This window comes from Tasmannia lanceolata, unplaced genomic scaffold (assembly GCF_043159265.1).
Source record: "Tasmannia lanceolata isolate RefF3 unplaced genomic scaffold, GAP_Taslan_0.1 ptg000018l, whole genome shotgun sequence".
Classification (NCBI taxonomy): Eukaryota; Viridiplantae; Streptophyta; class Magnoliopsida; order Canellales; family Winteraceae; genus Tasmannia; species Tasmannia lanceolata.
The window spans coordinates 13,317,497-13,343,683 of NW_027518695.1; the positions used below are offsets into that span (position 1 = coordinate 13,317,497).

At 37.4% G+C, this 26,187-nt stretch overlaps 2 protein-coding genes and 1 long non-coding RNA gene across 14 annotated transcripts; 1 reads left to right on the top strand and 2 right to left on the bottom strand.

Annotated features, from left to right (window-relative positions):
* Positions 1-3,100: 3,100 nt before the first annotated feature.
* On the top strand, positions 3,101-8,808 carry LOC143850894 (WRKY transcription factor 44-like). Of its 6 annotated transcripts, none has more exons than XM_077360176.1 (6): positions 3,101-3,230; positions 4,513-4,825; positions 4,936-5,067; positions 6,282-6,985; positions 7,286-7,444; positions 8,223-8,808. In XM_077360176.1, the coding sequence occupies exons 2-6, from the start codon at positions 4,613-4,615 to the stop codon at positions 8,410-8,412; spliced, it is 1,398 nt and encodes a 465-aa protein (XP_077216291.1). In that variant the 5' UTR covers positions 3,101-3,230; positions 4,513-4,612; the 3' UTR covers positions 8,413-8,808. The 6 variants fall into 6 exon arrangements, with proteins under 6 accessions (XP_077216291.1, XP_077216290.1, XP_077216292.1 ...); XM_077360175.1 differs by lacking the exon at positions 3,101-3,230 and adding an exon at positions 3,267-3,405; XM_077360177.1 differs by lacking the exon at positions 3,101-3,230 and adding an exon at positions 3,393-3,415.
* Positions 8,809-11,939: 3,131 nt separating this feature from the next.
* LOC143849842 (GPN-loop GTPase QQT2-like) lies at positions 11,940-18,004 on the bottom strand. Of its 7 annotated transcripts, none has more exons than XM_077359100.1 (9): positions 17,920-17,981; positions 17,381-17,415; positions 17,261-17,313; positions 17,022-17,160; positions 16,397-16,623; positions 15,993-16,283; positions 13,217-13,422; positions 12,802-13,094; positions 11,940-12,146 (listed from the first exon to the last, which is right to left on the bottom strand). In XM_077359100.1, exons 3-8 carry the CDS (start codon positions 17,288-17,290, stop codon positions 12,803-12,805), a joined length of 1,185 nt encoding a protein of 394 aa, XP_077215215.1. In that variant the 5' UTR covers positions 17,291-17,313; positions 17,381-17,415; positions 17,920-17,981; the 3' UTR covers positions 11,940-12,146; position 12,802. The 7 variants fall into 7 exon arrangements, with proteins under 7 accessions (XP_077215215.1, XP_077215218.1, XP_077215216.1 ...); XM_077359103.1 differs by having other exon boundaries at positions 17,266-17,313; positions 17,875-17,954; XM_077359101.1 differs by having other exon boundaries at positions 17,875-17,954.
* A 3,214-nt stretch (positions 18,005-21,218) lies between these two features.
* LOC143852056 (uncharacterized) lies at positions 21,219-24,503 on the bottom strand. The gene is made up of 2 exons (XR_013236640.1): positions 24,425-24,503; positions 21,219-21,608 (listed from the first exon to the last, which is right to left on the bottom strand). It is a non-coding gene; the product is annotated as an uncharacterized LOC143852056 (long non-coding RNA).
* Between the last annotated feature and the right edge of the window lie 1,684 nt (positions 24,504-26,187).

Here is a 26,187-nt window from a genome sequence, read left to right on the forward strand (position 1 = left end):
AGAAATCTTCTTGCAAAACCCGGAACTTGGGCTCTTTTTGGATGCTTAAGCATTCTTTAGGGAAGTAAAGTCTATGGGGGAAGGATTTCGGGTGCCATGTAAACCCTGGGTAAAGCCATGTGGTTTATTCTGTTTCGATGCAAGTTAACTACAAAAGAGAGAGAGAGAGAGAGAGAGAGAGAGAGAGAATATGCAAGTTAACTACAGACCATTCATTTGTAGGGCCCAACATAAAGTCGTTCCCCAAAAATCATCTACATAGGATGAATCTAACCCAACAAATGAACAGTTTGGATCTGCCAATAAAGTTGTGGGGCCTTGTATTTTTAAAAAACTCTGGCAATATAATGCCTGCCCCACCCACCCCCATCTAAATCAGGCACATTGAACACTTCCCCCATGAAGTAAATCAGCCCCTATGCATCATCGATACACTTGAGGTGGCTGTCCCAAGTAAAAAAAATAGGGTGCATATATCACTTCCCTTTATTTTGAGGGATCAGAAAAGAAAGAAAAAGGGAAGGAAAGGGAAAAAAAACAGGAGAAATAATTTAAAAGATATACACCAACGTATGGTGTATATCAGTATTATATCCAGCTACCAGTCCAAGGCGTGGAATGTCAGTTTCTAGTTGCCATCAGTTGAGGCTTTAAGAAAAACAATAAAATCTAAAGCATTCCCACGTGCTCACATCAGCCTCTACCAAACTTTCTTGATCTCCAACTAATTATTAAAAAAAAAAAAAGGGCAGTGATAAATCCACTCCCCAAATGGATAAATCGACTCCCCATAAAAAAAAAAGGTAAAAGAAAACAGAGGACTTTAAATAAAAAAACAATATTTCAGTTATTTATTTTTCTTTTTATATTTTATTATCTCTTCTTTTCATGTATTTTTCCTTTCATAACCCTTAAAATTACACAAAATAGTACTTTATTATAGTGAGAATATAGCAATTACCATTTTAACATTATAGTAATAAAAAATCAAATCACAATTTTGATTGGTGGGCCCTCAAGTATTTTTATTTTGATTAGAAAATTCTAAACTTTTGTTCCGATCATAGCCCTTAATTTCAATAGTTATGATTGTTATCTGATGGGTAATAACCTTGGGGAGCCTAGGATTTAGGGTTTAGGGTTTAGGACTAAATGAACGGCCGAATGAATTTCACGTAGGCCGCCTCTAATTAACCTTGTTCTCACCATAAAAAGATATTCCATTTATTTATTTATTTTTCTCTTTATGTTTTTTCTTTAGGCTATTGATATCTGCGCTACCATGTTTTGATAATGACACAAACTTAACTTTTCTTTTCCTTTTTAATTGGCTGTTGAGAGATTTTTTGGAATTGTAATAACTTTTGACAGCTCGTTAAATAATATAAGACAAGGTGAGTTTGTCTTATTATCAAACCATGGTAGTGCAAATATCAACAGTCTTTTCTTTATCATTTTATTTTTCATGCAATATCCTTCCTTAACCCATAAAATCACATAAAAAATAGTACATTAATTATTTATCATGAGAATATCTCAACTACTATTTTTAACATTGTACTTATCAAAAATCAAATCCCAATTTGGATTGGTAGGCCCCCAAGTATTTTTGTTCTTATTAGAAGGTACTAACCTTTTGATCTTAAGTCATTTTATGATTGTCTAATCAATCTGATGGCCAATCAATTTCGGGCCCACTAAATGAATGGTCTGGATCAATATTTTCACCATAATAAGGTGGAAATAATGGGTAGGGCTGCAACTCGAGCCGGGTTTTACCTGACCCGCATCGACCCGACCCGAAAATAGCCTGGGTTGGGTTCAGGTTTCATGGGTTTCGGGTCGAGCCGGGTTGAGCATTCAAAAGCCCGCATGAATCTCGGGTTGAGCCGGGTTTGAAGGGGCCCGACCCGACCCGACCCGAGTTACATGAGTTATAGTATGTACATTTTTTTCTATTGTTAGTTAAAAGTTAAAAGTGAAAACCCATGCACCCACTGTTATCGTATGTGAGTGTAATTTCTGCTTCTATGAGTTGAGTTGATTCAAGTGTTTGATTGAGCATTGTTTAATTGTAATTACAACATTGTTTGATTACAGCATTGTTTGATTCAAGTGTAATGTGAGTGTAATTTCTACTTCTATGAGTTGAGTTGCCTTGCCAAACAAGAATTTTCCTAAAAAAATTGCGTCAACGTGAAAAAACCCGACCTGACCCGAGATTTATCATGGGTAGGGCCGGGTTTGGGAATCGTGGGTTTTCCGAAAAAAAACCCGACCCGACCCCGCCCGACCCGAGTTGCAGCCCTAATAATGGGGTAGGAAATTATTCTTCTTTCAAAAAATCACGAATTAAAAAGAATAGGGTGCTAAAAATGAAAAAAAAAATTCATGGATTGGCAATATCTTGAAAATTTACTCAAAATGTTCATTATCTATTCCACAAAAAGAAAAAAAAAAGTTCCAATTGAAAAACAAAAGTTTCAAATGTGAAAAAAATGAAAATGGTACTTCCTCATTGACATTCACCATAGCAAAATGACTGATTCTACCCTTTACATATTCATTCCAGCCCTTAAAATCAAGGGCTAAATAGTCCTTTTACAGCATGTGAAAATTAGAAATTACCCAAATCCAAAATTGCATTATTATTTTGCAGTCAAGGGCAGTCCAATCCATATAACAGCTTTTTATGTTTTTCAGTCCTCCATTTATTTAGGGAAATGTTATCAGCACTGCTGTATTCTGATGATGGCACTCCTCACTTTATTAAAAGCACGGTATGGTCCGCACCATAGGATGATCCAAACCGTCCATTAGATGGGCCACAGCCTAAATAGGTTGTGCCTCAAAAATTATTTCCACAGGTTGATTCTAACCCTCCGATCTATAGAGGGTTAGGATCAATCCTCTAACCTTCAGATCGGAGGTTTAGGATCAGCCTATAAAAATGATTTTTGTGGCACAACCTATTTAGGCTGTGGTCCATCTAATGGACGGTTTGGATCATCCTATGGTGCCGGCCATGCCGTACTTTTAAGAAACTGAGAGTGCCCTCATCAAAATACAGTAGTGCCGATAACATTTCCCTTTATTTATTATTTATTTAAATTTGTCTTTTGCAAAAGTAATTTTGTTTTGTTTTAGATTGTCACATTAAAAAATAAAAATAGCCTGACATTTGAATTACTCTTTAGCTTTTTCCAACTGCTCACTAGCAGAGAAAAATGGTATATACAGAATCATTTAACTCTCTTTTCAGAATCATTTAACTCTCTTTTGTCCCTTCACCTGTTACTCTGTAAGCTGGAGAATTATTCATATACATTTCTTTTGGGTGTATAAGCTCTTTTATCTATGCTGTTGCTCTATCTATGTTCACAGACACAGACAATGCTTGGATGGGTATGTGTAGGTTAGGGCTGTTAACCCCATATGCACAATAGCATTTATTTTTATCCATTTTGCTTGGCTTTTCTTTCATATATCCTTGTGGGTGTATTTTTTGCTATTTTTGTGATGGGAGGGAACTCTGAGGTTGACCCATGAAGTTTCCATGGGAAGTGTTTGAGAAAATGCCTCATTGAGTTATTGTTTGATGAAAGATTGACGTAATTGGATATCAATCTGGTGGGTTGAAGTTGAACTCCATAATTCTCTTTGTTGTTGAACTCAGTGTTTAAAAACTCCTTGACTCGGCAAGGAACACACCCGAGTCGACTCCTTTTTACCTCGGCCGCATTCCGCGTTGCACCACATCCGCATTCTGTGTTTTGCCCTACAGAGTCAATAAACTCCTTTGACTCTCCTGAGTTATGACCATGTAAACCGTGTCAACCGCATTCTTTGCCGCGTCCGTGCCGAGTCTACAAGGATTTTTCTTGGCCGCGTTCCGCTTCAAATCCGCATTTTTAAACACTGGTTGAACTGTTTGTTCTTATTTTATTTATTTTTGGATAGATTATGGGTTTCTTATGATGGTTTGTTTTGCTAGAACTATGTATCGGGTTTGGGGAAGATGTGGGGAATAGGGCTGAAAATTGTGTTATATGTCTAGTATATAGTGGTGGCTTCTTGTATTTCAGGGTGTTTTTGTGCTAACTAAGTGTGATGAGAATTTTTAGTATTTTATTCTCTCAACTTGTTTTCATGTTTCCAAGTTTTGTCGGAGAGCATTATAGCAAGTGTTTTTATAATTCTTCTGTCTCCACCTAAAAACCAGTGTTAGATAACTAATATATTGCTAGTATCATTATAATTTGGAAAAGAATTTGATCATCCGGGATGTACTCCTGCTTTTTGTTTGGTGGGATAATGGGGACCAATTTGACATCGCATGGGACAACATCCCTTGTTCTGTCATAGATCCCATCAAACAGTTGCCACGGAGGTTTCCAAATTGTTCTCCTATGCAACATTGAAACACTGCTATAATTTTTCACAAACATAAAGAGTGTGTAGCATGTTTTTTGTGTTTTTCTTCTTGTCCTTATTTTTTTGTTTTTGATTCAGATGGCAATTTTGAGCGGGTTTGAAGGAGTTGGTGCAAATGTTAGTACTTTAATGTTATACCATAAACCAACGTGAAGGTTTATTTATTTGCTCACTAAAAATGGAAGTTAAAGATGGAGAGAGGATTGTTATAGCAAAACCCATTCCATCAAGACCTTGTACAAGCTTCAAGTCCTTCTCAGAGCTCCTTGGTGGTGCCATTAATGCCTCTCCCCCAACTATGTTCACTGAAACAACAGCTGCAATTAGACCCAAGACAGTGAGGTTCAAGCCGTCAGTGACTACAGCTTCGGTTGGTATTATTTCATCTCAGGTGCATTTTATTTTGGGACTTTAGAGTTTAGGCATTGGTAGCTTATTTCAGATGTCTGGTTTTCATGTTTTTGATTTTTGGCTTTATTGATTTGTGTCGAAATTTTGCAGGGTGAGGTGTCTGGAACAGCAGTTTCGTATTTGTCTGATAAGGCTTTGAAAGCAGATCACAACTCCACTGTGGTATACAAACCCTTGGCAAAACTTGTTTCAAGGACCACTGCCTCTCTCTTGGTAAATCTGGTTAGTCTCTGTCACCTCTCTCGCTATATATATACTGTCTACAAAAGAACACATATTTCTCAATTTTTTCAACTTCGTTGGTATGATTGTCTCAGTTAGGTCTAGAACGGTTAAGGAACATCTATATTTTATGGTTAACTTTGGTATTTTAGACATGGGAATGTGGTTTTCACTGACTAAGCATGTTTTCACCTCTTATCGGTACTGCTGAAAAGAAATTGTGATGCTAACATCCTCTACATGAGTTCCATTGAGATTCTATATAACCAGTTGGATGTAGTTCTCTTGAGCAAGTAGGCATATTCGTGTTTTACTCCCCGTAACTCTTCCTAAGCCAGACTTGGACAGAATTCCAGATCACATACAAGTATTAGTATTATAGCACAGAAAAAATGTATTCCTCGTCATTAAGATGTTTGCTCGCGGTAATTGTGGCCTCTCGGGAGAATCAACAACAGTATCTTTGATGCATTGCTAGTACATCATCTGAGAATTTGAAATTGGCTAGTTGTAAACATGGTTTTAAATTTCGACTGAAATCCGAAATTTCGGATTTTGGTGGAGACCGACACCGAAATCCATAAAAACCGAAACGGTCATTTATTTCGGCCGAAATTGTGAATTTCGGTCGAAATTTCGGTTTTTCCGAAATTTGCCCCAAAAAATCTGTTTTTTTTAATATTAATTTAATATTTCACCGAAATTACCGAAATTTCGACCAAAATTTCGGTAATTTCAGCTGAAATTTAATATTGAATAAAATATTAGTTTCGGGTTTTGTACCAGATTTCGACCGAAAATTTGAAATTTCAAGGTCCGAAACCGGTACCGAAACTGAAATTTTAAACCTTGGTTGTAAATAGCCCCAGGGTTTATCAACATCCTTGGTCCGACTGTCTCAGTTAGGTCTAGAAGGGTTAAGGAACATCTCTATTTTATGGTCAGCTCCTGTGTTTTAGACATGGGAATGTGGTTTTCACCGACTAACCATGTTAGAGCCTCTTATCGGTACTGCTGAAGAGAATTGTGATGCTTTTTCAAAGATTGTGTGCTTACGTCCTCTACATGAATTCCATTGAGGTTATATATGATAAGTTGGACGTGGTTCTCTTACGCAATACATAGAGCATACGCTTAACATTTGGGATTAATAAGACCTTGCTCGTATTCTTCTATGGTTGAAACTTAATAGACTTGATTTTTTCTTTAACCAGGGAAACTTTGACTGCAGTTATCAACAAGCTTTAGCACGGATGCAGGCCCAAGTCCAAACCAAGCCCTCGTCCAATTTTCACCAGAAATTGTCACCACAAATAGAAAGTAAGCAGATAGATGACTCTTCAAAATTGGTGCCTCAGAAAGTGGAACAAAATCACAGGGCTCTACTACCTACAACTAGCGGAGATCGACCTTCTTATGATGGATATAATTGGAGAAAATATGGGCAAAAGCAAGTGAAAGGTAGTGAGTATCCACGAAGTTATTATAAGTGTACACATCCAAACTGCCCAGTGAAGAAAAAGGTTGAGAGATCACTCGATGGGCAGATAGCAGAAATTGTCTACAAGGGTGAGCACAATCATCCCAAGCCTCAGCCCCCTAAACGACTCTCGTCAGGGGCACAAGGGCAAGGTTTTGTATCTGATGGGATTGAGCGAGATAGTGGGAACCCACTATGGAGTAATCCTCTTACTGAGAGGAATGAAGGTCCTGATGATCGAATAGAGAACCCAAATAAGACAGGTTTCTCACTACCTCCTAATGATCCGGAGAAGGTGCTTTTTCATCGGGATGCTATGGCTGTGGCATTCAACAATGGTGTTGGAACTCCTGATAATTCTTGTGGTCCGAGTGACAATTGTGAAGAAGGAAGCAAAGGAGTGGATGGAGATGACGATGAACCAAACAGTAAGAGAAGGTAAGACTTTAGCTAATTTGTTGTATTTTTATTTTTTATTTTTGGGAGAAACCAGTAGTGTCTTGGCCACTTTAAAATATCAGTATATTTTGGCCACTTTTGTGATTTTGTGTTGATTTGCTCATTTTCAGAGGCACAGATGAGTTTGTCCTTTATTTTATTTTGGTTTTGTTGATAAGTGACAAAACTTGTTGATAAAGGACGAAATATGCAAATGAATTCTCTTCATTATTCCCTCAATTTGTGGATGAGTATCGTTCCTTCTATTGATTTTTTTTTTTTGACATTATTTCCTCTCAGGAAGAATGAAGATCAAGCTAATGAAGTAGGAGCAACAGTGCAAGGTGTTCGGGAGCCCCGTATTGTGGTGGAAGCTTCTACAGAATCTGAGATCTTGGGGGATGGCTTTCGCTGGCGAAAATATGGGCAGAAGGTCGTTAAGGGGAATCCATATCCCAGGTCAGTACTTAATTTCTCACATGTTGAAAATGGTAGATTGTATTCTTAATACATGTTTTGGGATTTAACTGTACCACAGGGAATGCATTTTCTGAGAAGTCAACACCTTATTCTGATTGAATATAATTTGCAATTTTGACGACTGTCTTTGTCTGAGTCTGAAAGTCATTACTAGACAGAAATTTCGACTGATAATAAACAAAATGCACTATGAGCTCTACTAGAAGAGGTGACCCCAGTGATTCAACTAGAAGCCTTCGCTCTTGTGCAACTTATTCCAAACAAATTAGAAGCAATAAAACTCTTGTTAATCCTAATACGTGGCTTATATATTAATGCCATTACATCAAGAAATTACCTGAGTGCCATTTAGTGTGAAATGGTATCATACACATCAACCCGTGTGCACATCACACACATTAATCTGCTAGGGCTTAAATATCAATCACTGTCAGAATACGAGACATCTGCATAACAATGTATACATGTGCATTCATAAGCATGCATGAATGGATGGGCAGACATGCATTCATGCATTCTCGTAAGGTGGTTTATTCAAAATTTATATATGAATGGATGGGCAAACATGCATGCATGCATTCTCGTAAGGTGATTTATTCAAAATTTTAAGGTTTCATTAATCTGCTTCTTTTTATCTCTCTAATACACTGCATGTAAGTTTTGATAGAAATCTTTGTGACTGCAATATATGATGTTTCTTTTGGTTTTTACTATCTTTTCCTTAATTTGTATTGAAGACATGGTTTTGGCCATGCAGAAGTTACTATAGGTGCACCAGTGTCAAGTGCAACGTGCGCAAGCATGTGGAGAGGGCATCAGATGACCCAAGAGCTTTCGTCACAACATATGAGGGTAAACACAACCATGACATGCCGGTCTCTAGAACCCTTAACCCAGTTGCTTCCGACCAGGATCAACTAGCCCCGGCTACCAAATCCAAGCCATAATCTATAGATTTGGAGGAAATAAACTGAAATTCGGAGATTTGAGCTTACAATACGTGACAGGAGGAGAGCCAAGGCGTGAAGAAGTTTAAGTTATTCATTCGACATTATCTTTGAACTGCGAATTGGGTATTGATGGAGGAGCTGACATGTCCACATTCGTTCTCAAGTGCCATGCCATTTTCCTTTGTTCTGATATTTGAAGGTCTTTTCATTGAAGATGGGATTAGATGAATGAGTAAAAGGTTCTGTAAGTACTGTTTTGTCCATTTGGCAGTTTGCCATTTTGTCTGATGAATGGATTTTGTATTTAACTGTATTCAATGCTGTAATATTTTCCATCTACTTGCTCCCACAGACTGGATGTAGAGGAATATCATATGCAAGTTATTTTTTCGATATACTGTTTCCTACTCGCTACTACTTAGGGGTGCAATTTGGGTCAGGTTGGGTTGGGCTTTTGCTAAAAAATGAATTGGCAGCCCTGCTACTACTAGTACTTTTTACTATTTCAGGCTGGCAATTGAGTGCTCTGAGAGCCAGTAGTATGGTGATATGATCCTTTCTCAGGTCAATGAGTCCCTCTGTCCCTGATCAAATGGATGCCATCTGAGAGGTAGGTGGAATGAAAATCAAAACAGAAACTTACTTTGTGTACACTTTCCATTGTTAATAAGTCTCATCTTTAAAATGCATTTCTTTTTCTATCATTATGCAGATCAGTTTGAAACATAATGTTATGTTGAACCTGTTTGAAGCTGTTTTCTTATACCTCCATTGTTAATGTTGTGTTTAACCTTCCTTCATGTATACCCTCCTTTAGGGGTTGTTTGGTTTCTAGATAGCAGATACTCTCCTATTCCTGTTTTCTAACTTAAACCCAAAAAGCAGGCCTAAGTGCAACTCCATGGTTGAAAATGAGGAATTGAAGAATTACAGATCAATGTACAAAAAGGGTTTCATTCTGTGAACCGGAGACCTAACATTGTTTTTTGTTTTTTTTTGTAGGTAAGCTGGGATTGAACCTCCAACCTTCACATTGAAGAGCAAAGCCTTGACCATTGAGCAAAGCTGCAAATTTTCAGTTGCATGAAAATATAAGAAGTTTTTTCAATTTTTTTCTGACCATTGTTTTTCATTCCCCTTCGCCCCAACTTTTCTGACCACCATTTCTCATTTCCCTTAGGCCCTGTTTGGATTGCAAGAAAAAACTTTTGGAGAAAAACTCTTGGCAAATTATTTTCCTTTCCACGATTTAGAGGGAAATGATGTGATTATGGTTAATTTAGAGTGATATCATCATAAATAGAAGGTCCCTCTAAATAACAGATTGAATAGGGTTGGTTCCAATTATCTTTTTTTGGCGTGTAAACACAATTGAAGCATGAATTGACAGATCAATGAATTTGATTTTTTTTTCTACTTATCAAGAAAATGATTTAATTTTTTTTTTTTTTTTTTTTGAGGGGTGTTTTTTGGGAATAGGTAAAAAAAATATGGAAGGAAAGAAACAACGGAACACAAAAATTTCATTTTAGATTATTTGTAAATTCTCATAAAACACGTCATTAACTGAACATGCATTGGGGTTGAAGTGGGGTTTAGTCTGCTAAATAAACTTGTTTTGGGGATCATTTGACAAAATAAACCCAAGGTGTGCCGGTTTGGCAAGTAGCCGTTTGTATACAAGGATTTTATAATCCTGGATTGTAAAATTCTGGATCTTATAAGCTAAAAGCTGGATTTTATAACCTAAAACCTAGATTGTACATTTCCAGGATTGTAAAATCCAAGTCTTAGTAGCTTATAAATTCCAGTTGTTGGGTTATAAAATTCAAGTTATAACTTGTAAAATCCAGGATTTTATAATCCTGAATTATAAAATTCGTGTATCCAATCGGTTGAATCTTGCTTTCAATTTTAATCCTATGTGGTTGTTCTATCCGGGATAGAAATTCTTAGCTAAGCTACTCTTGGGGTTGTCTAACAACCTCGGATAGGTCTGTCTCTTGTTCACAAATTATGATTTGTTAATACTTTATCCAAGAATAAAGGTCAATGTGAACATAGGATAGCAAGCCTATCCAAGGTAAAAACAAACCCCGGCTTGTTATCCCATTGTGAAAAGCCCGATTGGGCCCCACTTTTAAATCTTCTAATCGATAATTGGGCAAAAGAAACAATTTGAATTGACTGATCCTGTGCCCTTGATCCATCAAGCCTCGCTTAGATTACACCAAGAAAAGCTGAACCATTGATTTTTGTAGTCCTTTATTTTATGCATGGGATATCCGCTCGAGATGGGATCAAGACCATGCAGGCCACATCATGATGTTCTACAATATCAACGGTCTTGATTTCACATACATGCCCCCCTAAGAACCCAAAGATTGCCAGTGATAAAAATAGACAGTAAATACTGAAACAGCACAAAACAACCCAAGATCTCATTTCATAAACATCAGAATGTTCATAACAAGACATTCAAACCCACAAAAACAATCCCAGTACTAAAAGAACCCAGAAAAGCAAAACAAGAAAAAGAGATCCCCATAACCTTTCATGAAACAAAAAGCCACTCAAATCCCAAATCCAAAACCAACACCCCATTTCTATCCACTACTAACCCAACAAGTTAGTAACAATCAGAGATTAAGCATTTGACTTCAGTCAATCCAAAGAGAGAACAGCACCCCAACCAGTGGTAGAGTCACAGAGGAAGGCTTTGCAATTTTAAGACCCACCACTTCACAAGCTAAATCATATTCCATTCTTAGCTTAGCAACATTTTCAATATTATCCCAAGATAAGTAAAAAGGGATTTGCTAGCCACCTTCGCAGAGGCTACGCCCCATCTTTTGGATGTGATGACAGCCATGTCAGAAGAATTAAATGAATAAAGAAAAAGTCTAACATATGCGGCTGTCGTCACATGCAAAAGACGGGATGCGAAGTAGCTTCTGCGAATGTGGCTTGCAAATCCCAAGTAAAAAACATAACATCAAGCTAAATAAGTACTAAAATCAAGCATATGAATATCGCAACCTTGTTTTTAAACCCTAGTGTTGGAATTCCATCAATGTACAATGTACATCCTTTATAATGTCATAACAAAACTTTAGGTGGCTAACCAGTCCAGCAAAGAATCATGGCCTACAACAGTAAAATGGAAACATCTCGAACAGCTGTGTCGTGGGACTCATCTTTGAAGAGAACCAAAGCAAGGGCTCACTGTATAATAAGTACATGTGCCTCATTGTACTCTATGGCGCCTCAGTATAGAGCATTCTTTAACAATATAATTCAGTCATTATAAATGAAGCTTGGTTATCATCTTCTGTTATGGTTCATTCAGGACTCTAGTGGTATTTTATTCATATTATTATAGAGATCGTGGTTCCAAGGTGGATTTTTGTTATCATAGTTATCAGGAAGATCATATTCTCTCACTGGAGATGGGGAAAAGAAAATGTGGAGTGCAGAGCATCTTTGTAAAATCCCTCTAGCAATGGATGTCACAAGATTGAGTCTCATTGAATTATCTTGTATAAGGTTTTGGCCAGTAAAGATCAACAAGTATTATTCTGTTGCCTGTTCTTGGTTTAATATATTTTCTCTTTATTGCTTAAAAAAATCATACGAAAATAAAATACATGGTGCCCGACGAGCAAATGTATATTTGCAAGTGTCCCCAAATCCTATTCAAGCTACATGCAGTAGCATCCCATCTGTCCAACCTGCAAAAGTTTGAATTCGAGAACAAATTCATTTCTGTAAACATAAACCAGGTCATTGCATCTAATATAAAAAATGTAAAACATTCAAAATCGATTAAAGAGAGCCTACAATTAAAGTTACATCCGAAGGATCACAAATTTCATTATCTGATGCAGCACAAGGCAAGGTTTTAAATTTCGGTTTCGGCTGAAATTTCGGACTTATCCGAAACTGAAATTTCAGCCGAAATCCTGAATTTCGGTCGAAATTTGGAACAGCACTCGAAGTACCGTTTTTTATAGGTCGAAATTTCGGTGATTTCGATCGAAATTTCGGTGATTTCGATCGAAATTTTGTAAAAGAATAAAAAAACAATATTTTTTTAAAAAATTTCCGAAATCTCAACCAAAATTTTGTACGCTTCGGAAATTTCAGTTTCGGTGTGATTTCGTTTCTGTCCCGACCGAAATCCGAAACGAAATTTCAAACCATGGCACCAGGACAAAGTTTTCAATATAAATGCATATCATCAAAGATACCCAAAGAGCACCTGGAATAGAACGAACCTATCCTACAAAATGAGGGGAATCCAACTTTAGAAGGGGTGAACCATCTGAAGACCCTTTTATACAAGAATAGTTTCAAGAAACCATATCGTGAATTATTTAAAATTACCTTAGAAGGAAAACCTAGCAACCTCGTCATCTTCATCTTCATCTTCATCTTCGTCTTCTTCATCTTCCTCCAAAAACTGTTCAAATTCCTCTTCCTCTTCATCTTCCTCTTCCTCTTCATCATCTTCCCGATCCAGCATGCTTGTACCGGCCTCTTTGTTCTTCAAACCCGTGCTCAACACCACGGTCTTTCCACCTGATTTCTCCATGTCCCTCCTAAGCTTATCCATGTTCATTCGTTGGCGCTCCTCCTCCAAACGTTCCTTCTCCGCCCGTCTCTTGTCAAGATCAGCCCTGAGAGAGAGAGAGAGAGAGAGAGAGAGAGAGAGAGAGAGAGCTCACAGAAAAATAACAGTGGGTCTCTGAATTTTCAAAGTTTAAATTAGGAGAGATGAATCTCGATGTGGGATAAATACTTGTAATTATCCATGTACTCATTAGCACTTGCTTCTATGGCATTAAAGAAGGCTTCCATTCCAGCACCAGAAACTGCGGAAACTCCGACAGAATGGAGATTCTTATAAAATTCATCAAGAACGAGAGAGAGGCTTCTCGTTAGAGTTGAGGTGTATGAATTGTCAGTCTCTAATGCAGCCTGAAATACCTCAAAATCTTCCATCCACTATCACCAAAACATTATAGAATAGGTTCCAATTAGAATCAATAGCAAAGATGAGTAGTAGATGATAGTTCAGGTAAAAAAGAACAAAACTGGGAGAAAAGAGAACATGTCACTGTCCTTAAAAACAACCAGACACATTAATTTTAGAATTCTATAAGTTTACGCCCTCAGATTACAAGTTGAAGTATGTCATTTCTGTCAAAGAAACACACTTTATTGCATGGCAGTTTTCCATGGAACACATCTAGTAATTACAGAACAGAAACAAGAATTTCTGAAATGGAAAGTGCAAAAGAGAATTAAAGGGCATTATCTCTGATATGTTTCTAGGAAATAGAAAAATTCTGAAATGGAAAGCGAGACAGAGGCAGGGGAGAAAAAAACACCCAATTAGTTATGATGAATTTGGTAGTATGAAACATAAGGGGTCTAAAAAGCAAAGTGCAAAAGAGTTAAAGGGCATTATCACTGATATGTTTATAGGAAATAGAAAAATTCTGAAATGGAAAGCGAGACAGAGGCAGGGGAGAAAAAGCACCCAATTAGTTATGATGAATTTGGTAGTATGAAACATAAGGGGTCTAAGGGCGAGAAAGGACTTCTATGAACTCAGATATGAAGTAGCATCTCAGATATGGAGAAAACTAATGATCAATCAAAATCCTTTTTTTTTTGGTAGGTAAGCTGGGATCGAACCTCCAACCTCAAGGTCGAAGGCCAAAGCCATTACCATTGACCTAGAGGCTCAATCCCGATCAATCAAAATCTAGCATGAAAAAGGATAGAAAAGTGCTGCAAGTGCTCCATACGAAGATTTCTGGGAGGGTTTTGGTATGTGTATGATATTATCATAACAGAGAATGATGGATCTCAAATTCAGAGTCTTAAACATGGCTTGAAAGGATCGTTCAAAAAAAAAAACATGGCTTGAAAGGTAACTTTGATTTGAAGAACCTAGGTGAGCTACGATATTTCCTTGGAGTAAAGATGGAAAGATCGTATAAAGAGAGGTGTGTGTCCCAAAATAACTAGCAGTGGACCTTCTTAATATGTTTAAGATGCTTAATTGCAAACCAATTAGTAAGCCTGTGGTACACAACAAGAAAACCATTGGAAAAGGAGGGGAGAAGATCCATGATCCTCATATTCATGGGAGTATGGTATGCGGTGGAATTAGATCTATCGGTTTCTTCATTGTTCTAGACACAGGAAAAGCTTCAGGCAACCAAAATGGATTTTAAGGTACATTAGACTATCGAGGCACTCTAGATCATGGGCCACCCGACAGAGCACAACAGGATAAGATAGTCTATGAAGATATTCAGATGCAGAATAAGCGAGAGATCCAAACACATGGGAGGTCAGAGTCAGGATATTGTATTCTTCTCAATGATAATCTAATCTCATGGTTCATCAAAAAGCAACAAACTGTAGCCACATCGAGTGCCGAGGCATAATACAAGTCCAAGGCTTCTTTTATATAAAAGCTTACTTGGTTGAGACATCTCGTACATGAGTTATGGTTGACACAAGAGACACATGTTCTTTATTGTGATAATTAAAGTGCCTTTTATATATCCAAGGCTTCTTTTATATAAAAGCTTACCTGGTTGAGACATCTCGTACATGAGTTACCGTTGAGATAAGAGACACATGTTCTTTATTGTGGTAATTAAAGTGCCTTCAAACTATCTCAGAACTCAATTTTCCATGCTCGAGCATTGAGATAGATTATCATTTCTTATGTGAGAAGGAAAATCATCCCATGGTCGATCATCATATGGGTGATCTTTTTCAAGGGCCTGTTCGTTTGAGATTGTGACAACCGATTGTGAGTTCAAAACCTATTATTGGACGAAAAATTACATTTAAATTTGAGTACGATAATAGGTTTGGAGCTCACAATCGGTTGTCACAATCTCAAACGAATAGGGCCTAAAAGGTTGATCTAAGGGCAGCATTCCTTCTTTTTCTTTCCTGGATAGTCTAAGGGGAGCATTCCTTCACCCAAAATTCTTGTGATTTGACTTTCTTTCTTTCTTCCTCTCTTCCTTCCTGTTCTACTTCTCAACTAGTCATGGTGGTATATAAGCTTGGAGAATATCTAAAGTTTCTTGTTTCTACCTTGTGAAGTGGAGGACACTGCACAAGGAAATATCTTTTTTTGTGGGGAAGGATGGATTACTTCATCATGTTGAACATATTGTTTAGATTTGATATAAGGGCGGCCCAGTGAACGAGGCTCCCACCATTGCGGGGTCTGGGGAGGGCTAGATGTACGCAGCCTTACCCCTGCTTTGCAGAGAGGCTGTTTCCGTGACTCGAACTCGTGACCACCAGGTCACAATGGAGCAACCTTACCGCTGCGCCAAGGCTCGCCCTCAGCCATGGCATGGAAAGGGTGACTCTTTAGAATAAACAAGGAGTACTAAGGAAATTTAAAAAAGATGAGAGAGGCAGAGAATATAATATTATTTTGGAATCGCCACACGTGCATTTTGAAAGCTAATTAGTAAGTGAAGCATTCAACCATTATAGAGTAAATCATCTAGAATAGAGCTAATAGATACCTCCAAAGCAAACTGATGTTGGGCAACATCTATCTTGTTAAATGCCAAAACCAGAGGCAGACGTGTCTTGTAGAGTATACTACATGCATAGAGCATATTACTCATGAACGTTACTGGATTTGCAGAATGAGGCGTATCAACCACATATGCAATGACAGTGGGAAAAGTTGAAGCAAAAGCCTCCGTAATTATTGCCCCTGAAGCTGACCAAGTGAAAATTTCAATTTGACCAGGAGTGTCCACAAGAACATAATCGAGCTGATCTGCTCGCTTCTCAATTACTGATACAACCTGAAATCAGATGCCATCAAAGTAGTTATGCACAAAATGACTCAAAAATTGAATATGACAATTAACATAAAGAATGTAGATTTCAAACAGAACAAAATCTCATTCGAAATTACCTCATCAAACTTTGTAGAAAACAGATTAAGTGATGTAAGGATCCCTCCATTTGGGCCAAGATTGAACTCTTTCATTACTTCCTTGTATCGAACAGTGTCTCTTATATCGATATTCGCACCAAATGGAAGTGTCATGACCGCTGGGTCAAGGTTCAGCACGTAACCCCGAATATTCGAAGCTTGCGTATGACAAACCAAGCGGTGAAGAAATGTTGTTTTTCCACTTCCTACAAGAACCCACATTTGATTTTCTATTCAGAACCTAAAGTGCTATTAGAAAGATCTGTGAAACGACCAATCACTCCAAAAGCTTAAGACATTGGAGATGGTGTTAATTAATCTTTTATACTTTACACTCCCTCCATGCATGGCCGGCCCCTCTTTTTTAGGGTTGCTCTACGTGGCACATGTGGACCCTCTTTTGGGTTGACCATTACATGTAGATTTTTAATATCAAAAAGTTTTGAACTCATGACCTTTGCTCTGATACCATGTGAAACAACCAATTACTCCAAAAGCTTAAGCTATTGGAGATGATGTTATTTAATCTTTTATACTTTACAAGATCAATCTCCACCAAACATATAAAAGAAACACAACATCAAGAACGGGGTAAATTACATGCCTGCCATTCCTACAACAATAATAATGACTGGTTTTCTCTTGAAGGTAATAGATGAATTCCTTTCTCTAACGAACGATGATTCCTCTATTTGTAGTTTCCCCATTGACGTAGAAAGCTCCTCTTTCTCATTGCACTTTGACTTAAATAAGAAAAGTAAAATTGAAAGAAAAATCAAAGGCAATAAGGCATAAAATCAAATAATAATGATAATATTTCGCAAGAGATAGCAAAGTTACTACCCCACTTCCTGAGGCTTCATTTGAATCCATTTGTATAGAAACACCTTCTTCTACTGATTTCAGCAACGGGCCCGAATCAATATCCATTTCAATATCGAATTAAAAAAAAAAAAAAAAAACCTTCAAGCTTTCTTGACGTTCAGATGCATCTCCTTCTGAAAATAAATTCAGATACATATAATTCATCATTCTATGTGAAAGAAAAATCTTATGCCCGTAATTGAAAATAATTCTCATGGATTTTAACAATTATGCATGGATTCCACATGGGTTTTAGGTTAACAAAAAGAAAGACAAAACCTTGGAACACTAGGGTTTAAGTTTTTTTTTTTTTTTTTTGAATGGTACTAGGGTTTAAGCTTGTAAACCCAAATTCAAAGGCAAAAATCTCGGAACACTAGGGTTATACAGGCTTAGATATTAAAAAACGAAAAAGGAAACGAGAAATTAAATAATCGACGAATTATCGAATTAGATTAGGGTTTTGAAGTCAAAAAAAATAAAAATACAAGGGATTTCATAAAGGGATGGAAAAAAACAGCTGCAGAGCAGAAATTTCTTCAATCAAAGGAACCAATGAAATTCAAAGCGATTGAAAACGAGAAACAACGTACCAATTCGCTGAAATTTCAGGAGATTGAAGAGAGAATAGAGCTTACTTTTATCCCAGAAGACTAAACAACGCCTCTTTTGCCTTTGAAGGGTTTTGAAAGGGGATTTTGTGTTTTTCTCCTTTCATAGTCGCAGTACTATGTTTTTATAACTGCACTAACTCAATTTGTCTTTTATTTTTCCTAATTTTGCTTTTGAGAGCTTTCATGAAAATTGTCGTGACCTTTGACAGTTGCTTGGATACTAAAAGACAAGGTGAGTTAGTGCGGTTATTAAAATATGGAAGTGTGAATATCCGTATTCCCTTTAAATTGCATTACGGCATAAAAAGGTACGGTAAAGTAAGCAATTGGACCCGCGCACAAGCGATGTACATTTTAACCGTCCATTTGCAAGATCAATGTAGATCAATCCTAACCATGGAATCACAAGAGGATCGAGACCATTGATTTTGTAGACCCGCATTGGGCCAACTCAGATGTTCTTGATGTCATGCCAAACCGGCACTGCATCTATAAGATTAAGACCCACACAGATCAACGGTCAGATTTTTCTTGACGGAACCCTAATCCCTAATCGAGGCTTCATGGATCAAGGATCTACGATCATCGAATCAAGGAGGAGTCAAAACCAATTGGTCAGACTTTTGCTCGTGATTCAGATCAACGGACCCGGTCACTTCCACTTGGTATATGTGAGCCCAATGGATGTTTATTGGTGAAGAGCCAAATACTCAGCTTGTGTTAGAATTAGGGGTGAAAGGTGATCCAAGCCAGACCAGTAAGCCCTCCATTGTAAGCTGGGTTACAAAGGAAATTAAAATTTCAAAAAGAGCTTATAAGATGCATTCACGTTACTTAACCATCCTGCCATGTTTTCAGTCATCTGGTTTCAAATTAGATGCATTTATATGAATTAGTACCATGTTTTGATAAAGATACGTGACCCATCTTGTCATTTAGTATTTATAGGCTTCTAAGAGCTTTTTTGATAACTGTGATATTATTCTGACAGCACTTTAAAAACTAAACGTTAGGATGCGTTGCGCATCTGCTACGTGCCTAATCGGCTGTAACAGAGATAAACGAAAAGAAAATATAAATGAGGGGGAGAGAGGTTGATTCGAGGCAATCGGACCTCCTAGTGGTTCAAATCGAGAGGAACCATGACTTTCCAACAGAGTTTCCTTTGCTATAATATTCTCTTCTTTTTTCATTCCATTAGATAACAGTCCTTTAAATACAAAAGGCTAATTGACACAACACTACAACACCACTACTTTGTAACCACATGCATAAACTTACCCGTTACCATAAAACACATTGCAAAACAACCAACAACAATACTACAACACAAAATACCTAACCACAAACCACTAATTCCACTATGCACGTTTCTAGAAATCTGCTGGCACGATCATAGATGTATCAGCATCATTATCAAAACTCGGTACTGAAATCTTTTCCCTCAAGATTATCAATTATCATTAACCCATCTTGCAAGGAATCCCACTCTGCTCTGTAGCCCTTTTGACTGTAAAGGAAAGTGTTGTATGATGCAATGAAGCATGCACATTGCACTCGTATTCTACATTCTTGAGATGCCCTTAAATGTACCATCTAGACACCTATCTTCGTAGAATTAGATGACTATGAACCAGATCCTAAGTGATCAAGCCTTATGGGTAAATCATCATGGGTCGATTTAAAGTATCGAGCCTTGTGGAAGATGAAATAACTCTACAGGCGCACTTACCTCAATAAAGAATTATCTCAGGCACACCCTCAAGTGAAATAGGCTAAAGAATGATATGATTGAAAAAATAAGAAAAAAATGATAAAGGCAACAGGGATGAGGATGACAATTATCGGCAATAGTCCAAATTTTTAAAAAAAATATGGACTTTGTATGAAAAGGAAGGTATAAATATCAAATTCAGGGGTAGACCTTTGGGTAAAAGCAAAAGGGGATGTGATTATTGATTTTGAGGGAGGCATGTAGGTAAAGAAGAGAGTGGTGTCTGGATTAAAAAGTGGAGTCATGGATATAACTGAAATTTTGAGAGGAAATTGGAAAAGAAGTGGTGTGTTTATCAACTCTGGGTCCAGATATTTTGCAAAGGAAGGAGTAAAATGGGGAGATGCTATTCTCCACTCCTCCTGTCACCTTTCTTTTTTTCACACTGACCACTCATTTTGCCCTTAGAATTCCAAACACAACCCATATAATTTCTGGTTAGAAGATGAACGAGATAGAATAACACATAACCTATGGACATTCGGCAACAGGAAACCACGACATCATCATCAACCTTGGACAAGTGCATCAAATTGACAACTTTAATTACATTTCTTAATGGGAACATTTTATTGTAATCAAATATATGTCGATTTTCAATTTACATATGCCTGAAAGGGCATGCTAGAGTATGTGAGGTCTCATCATGGATTATGTGCTTATTGGGCTAGATGAGATAGATACAATAGATTAAGATGTTAATCTAGATCAGGATAATCCTTATTGATATATTTCTATATTTATCTTGATCTGTTGTTTTTTTTTTATCCCGTTCAGTGTTTTATATAAACAGTCAGTAGGGTTCATTGCCAATCCTCCAAGATTAGTAGGAAACCTTCTGTCAACACCTCATCTAATTTACTAGCAAGAAAGTATGAAATGCACAAGGTTAAAATTATCTTAAATTTTCATAAAGAGAAGGTATAAGATGCAGTGGATTTTGAAATTGTTATGAGTTTAGACAGAGAAAAAGACACAAGATTAAGTGAAATAGAAAGTGATGAAAGTTTTTAAATTTTATAAATGTTACAAAAAAATTTGCATGTCATTATACGGCTTAAATCTTTTTTCCTTCACTATAATGTTACGAGGAATTCTAGACTGAAGGGAGCCCTTGCAAAAAAGAGGTGAAAGGGCTCTCCTATTGGCTACACATCACAATCATGCATAAATAACGGCTGAAAAGTCAAACATGATGGTGGTGTGTAGCCAATGGGGGAGCCCTTTCTGCTCTTTTTTGCAAGGGCTCCCTTCAGTTTAGACCTCCTCTAATGTTACAATTTCAAACAAATAATTGATAAAAAAAAATACTCTACAGAAAAAAAAAAAAAAAATAGAGAGATATATGAAAAAAATACAAAAATACTCAAGAAATTGCTATGAAACGTGTAAATTTCTCGTGGTTTTTTAAGTTAAAACATTTTTCAAATCCAAATGAACAAAGGGAATAGAGTCTACCAAATATCAGATGGACCCAATCATGGTGCACATGCCACAATGTAACATACACATCACAGGAGTGCCATCTCATATGCATGAGACAAAAATATTAGCAAAACTCATAAATGTTATAAAATTGCCTTCTTAGTATATAATTCGACCACATAACTTTTCCCAAATTAGTGTTAGAATCACCCGAGAGTGGATTTTGATGCATGGCCAATTGATAGCAAGGCCTAACAGATAAATGATTTGGATAATTGAACAAATGAAACCCCCGCTTGCACTTCTACCTTCTTTCCATCCATCTTTGATCGCAGTCCTATGAGGTGTCTGTTCCATGTGGCATATGTATAATGATAGGAGACATCTGATTGGCCGCCACCGAGCGCCGTAGAGGATTTCTTGAGGTGATCTCTCAAGAAATGGATGGATTTTTAGAGATTGCAAGATTTGAGGTAGAAGACTATCTTAGCTTGGCGTGAGAGTGATCTTGGCCCTGCATTAGGATGGTGACCCACTAGATTAATGAGTCTGATTGACACATATGTTGGTTGAGAAGGACAAGATCGTGGGGTTAGTCGAGCGGGATTTTAATGCGCGGACATTAATGTGCGGACTTCTCCATATTGTCTATGACTATTTAGGGACTTGGACTTTAATGTGCAGACACTGGGACTTTGGGGATTCTAACGGGGACTTTTTAGAGTCATGCGGACATTGAAATCACCCGTTAGCCATCAACAAATACATGAATTTAAAGTCCTGGAGTTTTAATAATCAATCTTTACAATGATCCATGGATTTGTGGGCCCTATTAAAATATCTAAGTAATATTGTGCATTTGTTGGTCCTGCTAAAGTAGTCATTCACTTTGGATAGGGTCATAGGCTTATTTGTCTAGGCCAGTAATAATTTATTTGTTAGATTGATCTGAGCCATCTACTTGATAGGGCATGGTTTGGATCTCCTATAGTGCCAAAATCAGGCCAACTATGGCGGCAATATGAACCGCCCACTTGAGAGAGCTGGCTTTGGATCTCCTGTGGAGGCCACAAGTGATATAAAGCAAGACTTATCAAATAGACAGCCGGATCATTCCAAGGTGGGGCACACTAAACTTTTGTGGATGTGCCCTATCACATTTGTTCAGTAGGAGGAATGCTTTAGAAGGTACAATCTTGTTGCGCTATTACATTATGTGCCCCACCATTGATTGATCCAGACCTCCAATTTGATAGGCCATATGTTGGATGGATCCACACCATATTATTATCTGAGTTCTATTGTGTATGCAACTTCTCTATTTCTAATTAGGATCAATGTAATTTAAAATGCAAACATCCCAATGCTTATGATAAGGTAGTTAAAAAATATCTGAAACTGTGAGCAAGAATGTTCTGAACTATAGCCCATTAATCAACTAATACGAGAGCACATGCAATTAAACACTAGCAATAGTGTGCATTTGTGGGCCAAACGATTGCCCAAACCAAAATTATATATATGTGAATAAAATAGATTATAAATTAAGGATCTTGGTGGATTCGAACCACCCTACTCTTGATAAATATTAGGGTCAAGCCCCTACTCCCAAGTGCTCTACCATTTGAGCTAAAGATCCACTTCTTACCCGCATCTTAAGTATATGGAACCCAATTTAATGTTTTCAAGAACATTATCATACTAAGTGATGCAAGATCCTTAATTTATCTTTATCTTATCATACAATGCAACTAGGAATGGACTGAACTGGATTACAATGCCAAGAGTTACAACAAGAGGGGGGTTAAGTATTTAGCTTGCAGGATCTTGCTTTCATGAAATTTGTTCCTCTGTACAAATCAGCTTGTACAAAAATTCGCCAAACACTCTGGTATTTCTTTCACGCTCTACTTCCAACTCGATGTTTAAATCCAAATGCTGCTCTCAATAGCATTTGTCTGGCCATATGATTGCCATTCAGATAACAGATACAGGACTCACTATACTTTAAACTATTGTTACCCAAAACCCATGTTTCTCAAGAACCTATATAGGGCTGGGAAACGAAGAAACCAAGAACAATAAAACTGAACAAAACCAGGGCTAGGAAACGAACAAATATGATTGCCCAGAACCTAAACTTTAAGAAAATTAAAAGCTGCAGAGAGAAATCAAAACAAAACAAGACGAAACACATTACACAAAAGAAAAGGGAAAAAAATCTATCGAATTGAAACCCGAAATTCTAAATCCCAACAATTCATTATCATGAAACAAAATATCCGGACAATAATAAAGACGAAGTATAACAATCGAACTAGAATATTAGAAATTTCTAAACAAAAAAGCAGTGCTTTATATCCCACAGCAGAAGAGAAAAATAGAAAGAAAGAGAGGAGAAATGTGTTGTGCTGTTTCTTCTTGGAGGAGGTTTCAGTTGAATAAAAAGAAATGAGGAAAGAAACAGATTGACCCTGAAGTTAGGGTTTACAAAACCCTTTTTGCAATAGCAAAGAAAAAAAAATGACTCCCAAAAAAACCCTTTCAATAGACCTGTAGAAGAATAGAGAGAGAGAGAGAGAGAGAGAGAGAGAGAGAGAGGCGAAAGGGTTTACATTTTAATCGACTGAACTCAGAGAGAGAGAGAGAGTAGTAGTAGCAGCAGCAAAGAAGAAGAACCGCATACCTAGCTAATTTCGTTCGTGACTGGGGGCCGGGCATGGTTTTAAATTTCGACCCGAAACAGTATTTTATTTCGGTCGGAATTTCGGAATTTCGGTCGAGATTTCGTTTTCCCCGAAATTTTACCCAAAAAACGTGTTTTTTTTAATTATTTTAATATTTTACAGAAATTTTATATTGAATAAAATACTCTTTTTCTTGTTTCGCCGGATTGGGCCGAAATTTCGTTTTTCAAGGGGTCCGAAACCGGTACCGAAACCGAAATTTAAATCCTGGACTGGGGGAGAGACTGAGGGAGATGAAGATTGCAGAAGATAAGGTGAAGGGAGCTTCGTTCGTTTCTGTGTTCAGTCCCTATATTAGTTTGCGCGATTTTACCCAAGGACTTCAAATTTCACCTATTTGAGGTGAACATTTGGCTTTGCTTTTTTTCTCATACTTTGTGACTTCAAGTTTTATCACTACTGGTGTTACAAGGTTTATCACTACTGGTGTTGGTGATAGATCCATTTTTATAGATGGTTACCTGTAAAAATTAGAAAAAAAAAAACGAGGATTGAGCATTGAGCAAGAATGAATAGATAAGAAGATGAAAGGGTGAAAATTTTATTTTCATTGGAAAAATTAGTGAGATTTTGAGGAAAGTACCTGGCCTAGAATCGAAGGAGGCATCTGAGAGTGAGGGGGGAGGAGGAAGAGATATTTCTGGATTGAGATTACACGTAGAAAGCACTGACGTATGAAATTAGTAGTCTTTGTACCTATCCTTTCCTTTTTATAGGTGTGGCTGAAAGGTCAGTTGAGTTTGTTCTACAAGGGGGGAAGTATGGGGAGTCGTAATTACAACTGTAAGACACTTATTTGTTAGATATGGTCAAATTTTGACCGTTGGATTAGGTCTATCTCTGGGAAGTGATATTTACGTCCCCCAGGGTAGACCACCTGGATTGGTAGGACCCACAGTATGAACGGTTGTGATGACCCCTGTCTTTTTCGCGGGTGCCCGCGGGTTGACCCGACCCGACCCGTGTTTTTGCGGGTTGGGTCACCCGCGGGTTAGTTTTTGACGGGTCACTAAAACTCTGACCCGTGCCCGCAAAATTTGCGGGTGGGTCGGGTCGACCGGCGGCACGAGTCGAGTTTGCCAGGTCTAGTTGTGTTCCCAAATTGGGGGGAAGAAGTTTTGGAAAAAATGTACATTATCCTTCTGTGTATTTTTGCCCAAACTAAACTTCCCTATAATTCAAGAATGAGATGCTTTAAGTATGGTATTTCCATGAATTGGTGGGCTGTTCGAACAAGCCATTAAATGATTGGTCCGCCGCCACTCATCGGAAATTTTTAATCTAGGACTATTAGGAACAAGTGTTGTATGCGAAGTTGGGTGTTCCCACTTTTTTCCACATTTTTATAATTTTTTCATCTTTTTTAACTACAACCTACATTTTCAAATTGCATCATTTTAAGAAATACAATTCAAAATCATTATTTTTTCACCGTCCCGTGCATCGCACGGGTTTGCAACTAGTATATATGTAAAACAGAATCCTGGAGGACGTGGGTGCACCACATGGCATCAGTTTTTTTTTTAATTTAGTATATACAAAATACAATATCAAAACTTTTATATTTATCCAGTAGAGTATTTAGGCAAAAAATCAGTTACTTTTCTATTTTTTCCCCACATGATATCAAAATGTTAATATTTATTCCCCTATAATATTTAGGCAAAAAATTAGCTACTTCTCTATTCTTTTCCTAAACATGTGGGAAGCAATAAAAAAATCAGCACTTCTCACGATTCTCCATCCCACATGGCATATCCTTTTCGAAAAAGTCTCTTAACGATTCTCTTTCCTTATACAAAAGGATTTGGTAGCTCTCTAATTTCGAACAAAACGATTTAGGTTTACCTGCATTTCCCTTCTCTCTCCACTTGAGAATTTAAATCTATTATAAAAAAAAAATTCATAGTTGCGAAACACGACTTTAAACATTTCATTAAAACAATTTTAAAGCATAGTTTCTTTCGTCGCCCCGTGCATCGTACGGGTTTCCCACTAGTAAAAATGATTACCTGAACCAACCCTATTCAATTTGTACTAAGAAGGACCCTCATTTTACAATAATATCCCCCTAAATTAACCACAATCACGTCATTCCCCTCTAAATTTTGGAAATTGCGGGTGGGTCAGGTCATTTCCTGACCCGACCCATGTGACCCGCACCCGCATCACCCGTGGGTTGACCCGGCCCGGCCCACCCGTTTGCCAGGTCTAAACACAACTGTTTTAATCTCACTCCCAGAGGGTAGATGATAGATGTGTTTGAGAAATTAAACTCGAACAAAAAAAAAACCAAGTGAAAAACAAGTTGTGTAGAATTGGATGAGCCAATGATAGACACGACTG